This window comes from Formica exsecta, unplaced genomic scaffold (genome assembly GCF_003651465.1).
Source record: "Formica exsecta isolate Colony F162 unplaced genomic scaffold, ASM365146v1 scaffold111, whole genome shotgun sequence".
NCBI lineage: Eukaryota > Metazoa > Arthropoda > Insecta > Hymenoptera > Formicidae > Formica > Formica exsecta.
The window spans coordinates 541,348-547,522 of NW_021848451.1; the positions used below are offsets into that span (position 1 = coordinate 541,348).

The 6,175-nt window shown below is 32.0% G+C and overlaps 1 protein-coding gene across 2 annotated transcripts in view; it reads right to left on the reverse strand.

Moving 5' to 3' along the window:
• The window catches only part of LOC115236608 (ctenidin-3-like), a 2,158-nt gene extending 1,508 nt beyond the window's left edge, over positions 1-650 (reverse strand). Inside the window, exons 1-2 of one of the 2 annotated variants that reach the window (XM_029809164.1) lie at positions 616-650; positions 7-241 (exon numbers count right to left, since the gene is read on the reverse strand). In XM_029809164.1, the coding sequence (XP_029665024.1) occupies positions 7-241; positions 616-627 (247 nt within the window). In that variant the 5' untranslated portion in view covers positions 628-650. Of the gene's footprint in view, positions 242-615 lie in introns of both variants that reach the window. The other variant, XM_029809171.1, reaches the window with a different exon arrangement.
• Between the last annotated feature and the right edge of the window lie 5,525 nt (positions 651-6,175).

A 6,175-nucleotide genomic window follows, 5' to 3' on the forward strand; every position in this document is an offset into this window, starting at 1 on the left:
CGACGCTCGTAGCTCCCAGCAATGGTTCGGCAACAGCAACTCCGTGTCCGCCATAGCCCGCTAGACCTCCGTAAGCTCCGTAAGCTCCATGAGCACCGTAGGTTCCTTGGCCCCCGTAAGCTCCGTGCCCACCCCCGTAAGCTCCGTGCCCACCCCCGTAAAATCCGTGACCGCTCAAGATTGCTTCTCGTCGCTCACGAGGAGCCGCAGTAACAACGGCGCATAGGGCAAGCGAGATGAACTGAAGATGCAGAATCTCAATTTTAGGCGAGTCCAGAAATTAAATTACATAGCTTTTATTTTGGCATTGTATTTCTATGGAAACAATAGAAATTAATTTTGGGAAAAAATATCTTTTAACTTTGAAACTATATTTATATATCATATGAAGCAACGAATAATCGCGTGGAATTTTTTTCGAATTCTCGATAAAATTATTAAATTATCATAAAATGTCTTGACAAAAATGTACTCGACACATTTGTCACTATATCTCACTCCATCGTCTCGCTAAAAGGCACAATGGATCCGATCGCGACACGTTGATTGTTCAGGTAACAAAGAGAAAGAGAGAGTCAGGATCGCGCACTTCTGACCGTCGGGACGAATACTTACGAGGGTCTTCATCGTGCCGATCGGGAATGCTTGAATGTGCCTACAGCCGACTTCGGCAGACTTTATATACGTCTCTCAGGATCTCCACGACCGCGCCCCCGCTTGATCCCTTCGAATCATATCCGTTGACGATGTTGGTCTCTTATTCATTGTGTAAGAAGGTCACCGACACACCCACTCTTCTTCGGATAAACCCTTTACATGACCTTCTGGCCTAGAAATTTCAGAAACAACCTCCTTTATCTAGTCCGTAAAGAGCACCTTTAGACTCGCTAATTAAACGTAATTGCGAACATTCCGTTCAATTATACTTTGCAATAAATGTTTCGAAATTCGAGCTATATATCATATCAAATAGTTATGGCTAAAATAATTGTTTAATTAATTTATATATCTAAAATATATATAATTTTGTTAATTTTTTTCTCATTTGTATCAATCTGTGTAGGTTGAGATATCTAAAAGAACATAATCTAAATGTTTCTCTAATTTTTAAAGAGACAGGATAATATATAAAAGACAAAGAGAGTTTTACCATTCTAATTCTTTTTTGTAATATCAGTTATTTTTACAGGTTATACAATTTTAATCTTTTTCCCTTTCTCTTCTTGAGAATATTTCATTACCTTCAAAAACAAAAAAAATTGTATCTTTTTACATACTTCATTCTATATTCACGTTTACACGTCGTTGAATAAATCTTTCACACTTTTTTTCTTTATGAAAGTCGTTGCAGTGACTTTTCCATCTTTTTTGAAATTTCTTTTATCTTTAATGTACAAAGAAGTTGGATCACAGACGTAAAAATAAATATCTGTATGTTGTCAACAAGTTTTCTCACTTTCTTGTTATAATTGCAGTTGTCAATTGCAATCATTATATATATGATCTAGTTTATTCTTTCAAATCATGCTCATCTGCAATGAAATCTTATGTGAATTGTGTAGTAATTAGCGTTTGATATACCCACATTCGGCAATATTGACTTCTCAAATGCAACTTCCATGAATGAAATCCTGGGAAAAAGTTCAAATAAATTTTTACTTATTCTTTATTTACTTTATTTAGCCAGAGCTTCGAAAAATGATAATAGTTTTTGAAACATATCAGTTATATATATCAATTTCGGTAAATAAATTATTTGACATTTTTTGTTCCATACTGCGTTTTACGAAAACAGTTTGTAGAAGTCTGAGATGCTTCCATTTAGAAAGAACGATGCAAATATATAAATTAATAGAAAAATAGCTTCTTTTTATACAACTTTTTAAAAGTGTCATTTTTCAAGCGTTTTTTTCGGGCTTTCCAATGTTTGCAATAATTATATTGTTCCACTCAAAGTGAATTATTAACAATAATTACATATAATTTACATAATTTCATATATATTTTACATTAACTTACTCTCATTCCGTGGCATAATCGGCGAGTTGCATAACCGTGTCGTAGAAACAAAGCGATACGCCTTACATCATCTCCCGTAACAAATCAGTTTCAATCAGAGAAAATTAGCAATTTTCATCAAATTGAGAATAATATACTTCTTTGAAGAATCCGCTACTTGGATTTTGAATCTCAATTGCGTGACGACGTAGGTCGTCAGGATAGGTCAATCGGGCGATTGAGTCATTCGAGAGAAGGGCAATCGAGCCTTAACCCCAAAGATTACAGATTATATACAAGGTGTTTCATAAACTCATCAATATATCTCTCATGGTAAATTTGGGCTAAAAAATATTTGTGTAAATATTAACATAACGAGATTATTAAATTTATAATATCACTAACAATAAGAACTACATTAATATGTGCAAACCTTTTGAAATATAGAGAATTAACCTTGTATCATGTGCACACATTATGCATATATAATCGAATTATATATTCTGCAATGTTATACATAATGATGAGAACGATTTCAAGCAACGCCAACATAAATTTGATTATATATGCTAATTGTGAGAATCTCACTCGTCGTGAGATTGTGCACATATTTATATAATCAAATTTTAGGGCACAAAGTACAGTTATTTAAAACGATTGTACTATATGTCTTAAATTGTCACATATTACAATATTTAAATAAAATTTTATGTAATTTTGTTACTTATTGTTAGCTACGTTTCACGTAACTATAATTAAAGTTTGCGTTAAGTTTGTATATTAAAAAATAAGTTAAAGTTTTTAATATGCAAAGATTGCAATAAAATTACTATAAAGTTTTTCACGATATTGATCGCTTCATTCTTCAACCGTAATTAATTAAACTTTCTATTTCAAACGTTATTGCATTCCCGGAATAATATTTCTATATTCTAAAATATTTAATACGAGAGAGAGAGAGACAAGATATGCTCATCTTGTCATAAACATAGCAGCTTGTAATATAACGAAGTTCTAGGTTGCAATTTATGCAAGATGCGCAAGGTGAATCGAAACGCGGGGTGGCTGGGAAAGAGCCACGCTCTCAGGAATTAATGTGCTCTTCAATGTGCACGATATATAACCGATGATGCCAGCCGACATCGTGCATTCGACCTTTAACGGGTGCGATGAAAGACGCGATTTCTCAAACGCTCTAATTTCACGTGAATATCACGTTTCTGCCCACAATCACGAAAAAGACCGTGAGATCTTCTGCATATTCACATTTCTAGCAAATAATATTAAAATAATATTGCTTACGTACGAAGAATCTCTTCTATGATTACATCGTTTTATTTTGCAATGTTAAATATCATTATTTTTTCTTGTAAGGAAATTTTTTAATGATATTTATATGCGTTATATATATTAAATGTTATACATAAAAGTGCAGAATATAAAATCTATTACAAAATTTTTTATATAAATTCAAATTTCTTATCTATTCTTAATAATAATGTTTCATTCTCAGATCAACGTCAGATAACATAACTTTTACATTACTTACAAATATAAATATTCAAGTCAATATAGCTGTATCAAAATAGAACTGTCTTTCTTTACCCAAAAATTAAATTATTAATTTAATATACAAGTTTAAAAACGTGTATCAAAAAAAGTTATAAAAGATCGCGCAAAAAAGCAAGTTAAGAAGATGCTTTGAATGATTCGAATGTTACTAGACGAATAGAGAGCAAATGCGAGTATCCGCGAAAAAGAAATCGGAAATTCGACCTTTATAAGCATGATCCTTTCCTCTTTAGTTGCGCTATAAAACGCTACGTGTCTGTAAATGTTTCACAAAGAGTTGCGCCGCCGTACGACTTTATCCGCAGCATCACGTTCTGAAAATTCGTACTTACGTGAAGCGGTTGAAGGTGGTACGGTTTCCCCGCCGCGATTGAGCGTGATCAATGTTAATGGTGAGACTGACATTTGCAATCATTGTCTGCGGCGCAATACGGATGCAATGCACGGCGATGTTTATGGGAGCATGCAACCTACTCGCCGCTTTGCGTGAGATCATGAGAAGTATAAAAGTTACCAAAGTTTAGTCCCTTAAAAAAAAAGAAGAGAGATTACTATAATTAGTTAAAACGTAATTACGAAAGTCTTGTAACTGCGCTTCAAGTATTCAGAATTGCCTGAGATCCCTTTCTCTCTCTCTCTCTCTTTTCTTTGTCCAAAAGAGAGCATAAATATTTTTTTATCAATTTTATATATTTATTCTTTACGAAAATGAATATCTCTCTACATAATTTATGTTTTATTAATATATAATCCACATTTATAAAGTGTTTTCCCTGTAAGATATTTATACGAGAAATTCTCTTTGAATTGACCTTGATCATAAAAATGGGACGTCCTTATAATACTTTGTGAATAAATTCTTCTGGAAAATGCGTGCAATATATAATCGTACACCCCCGAGAGTGAAAGGACCGCGCCTCTCCGCATCCGGCATGATAGGTTTCCATCTCCGCTGATTATCCCTGACGATCGTGCCTTACGAAAGGCATATCTTCTATGACACAACTTGCGACACGTCGCAACATCATAATCTTGCTTATATTTTTCTTCTTCTTTATGTTTTTATGTGACCGTCTATTGTAGAAAATTATATCAGGCGCGATCCGCGTACGATTTAAGTCGATGTTTTATTTCATGATTTATAGAGAACAATTTTTAAACATAAACATTGAAATTTATTTTTCACGTATATCTAAATTTATTAATCAATAAAATCAATTTTTTTTTGATAAAATCCATTATTATTATAAAGAAAGAATTAAAACGAGGTGATTCCAGTTAATATACTTATGTGTATCTATGTCTGCCTATTTTTTAGGATTTTATTTCTTCATTGGAATTATAGAATATACCATTCATTAATAAATCGAACTCTCTAGCAACTATATTCAATAAATTTTTTTTTATCTTTACTTTCATGAAATAATATCTATTTTTTTCCTATTACGCGAGTTTATAAAAATGACTTAATGAGCAATTAGATATACTATTAAAAATTAAATTCTAATTATTTCGTTAAAAAGTTACTTAATGTTATTTTTGTTTTGCGAAAAAATGGAAAGTTTGGTATTATTTAATAAATCCACGGGACTTTATGCTTGAACTTTACATTTATATTCCAAAATACATAAACATATTTCTATTTAAAAAAATGTTTAACTTTTTGGATTGTTAGCCGTGGAAATCGATGGAGCATGTTATTTCCGTGGAAAAATAGAAAAGAATAAGAAAAGGTTAGAATAAAAAGAGGAACACAAGTATCTCGACGCATTTACATTTTATGTTCTCTACCACATCACTAATCGATGTTCCAACCATAGAAGAGGTTTCGTTTTATTCCGAAACTTATATAGCATGCGTTTGCGTTTTTTAAAATTTTATTTTATGTCCATTGCATCGAGAAACGTAAAAGCAGTCGTCTCCAAAGTGTTTATAGTATTCGAAGATAGGAAAGATATACAATTCTTTTATAAATATTTAATAAAAAATATGCGACAAAACATCGTCAATTTTTCTTTTTAATAGCGCTGAGATGCCATAGAATGCTAAATTTCCTTTATAATACTTGCGTTCGCGATAAAAAGGGCCGAAACTCTCTCACGTATAAAAATAATTTTTTATTTAATCAGTTACTTTCCAAACATCTTATCTATTTTTAAATTTTTACGTATTTCATTTTTAAGTATTACAATATTTCTTTAAACATCTCGAAAATGTTACAACCGAGCAACTTTTCATGGAACAAAGGCGAGTACTTTTTTGCGGTTTTAATGATCTATTAAGCGCACAAATTAAATACAATGGTAGAACTTTGAAACGAGTCGTACCGGCTCTTTTAACGGACATTAGCAAAACAAATTTCTTTATTAAAGCAGATTAACGCAACAGGCGGTCCATTTGCAATCTAATGTTTCATTAAAAGATGGTTTCTGATCCTTCCACCGTTCCTGCTTTTACAAAGTCGAGACAACTTAATGCTGAATATAACGAATATTTCTAAAGATATTCAAATACATTTCATCTTTTGCGATATTTAATGGTAATGTCTAGAAAAGTCGTATCTTGTTCATTAAAATAAAATACTTATTGAATATATATATATATA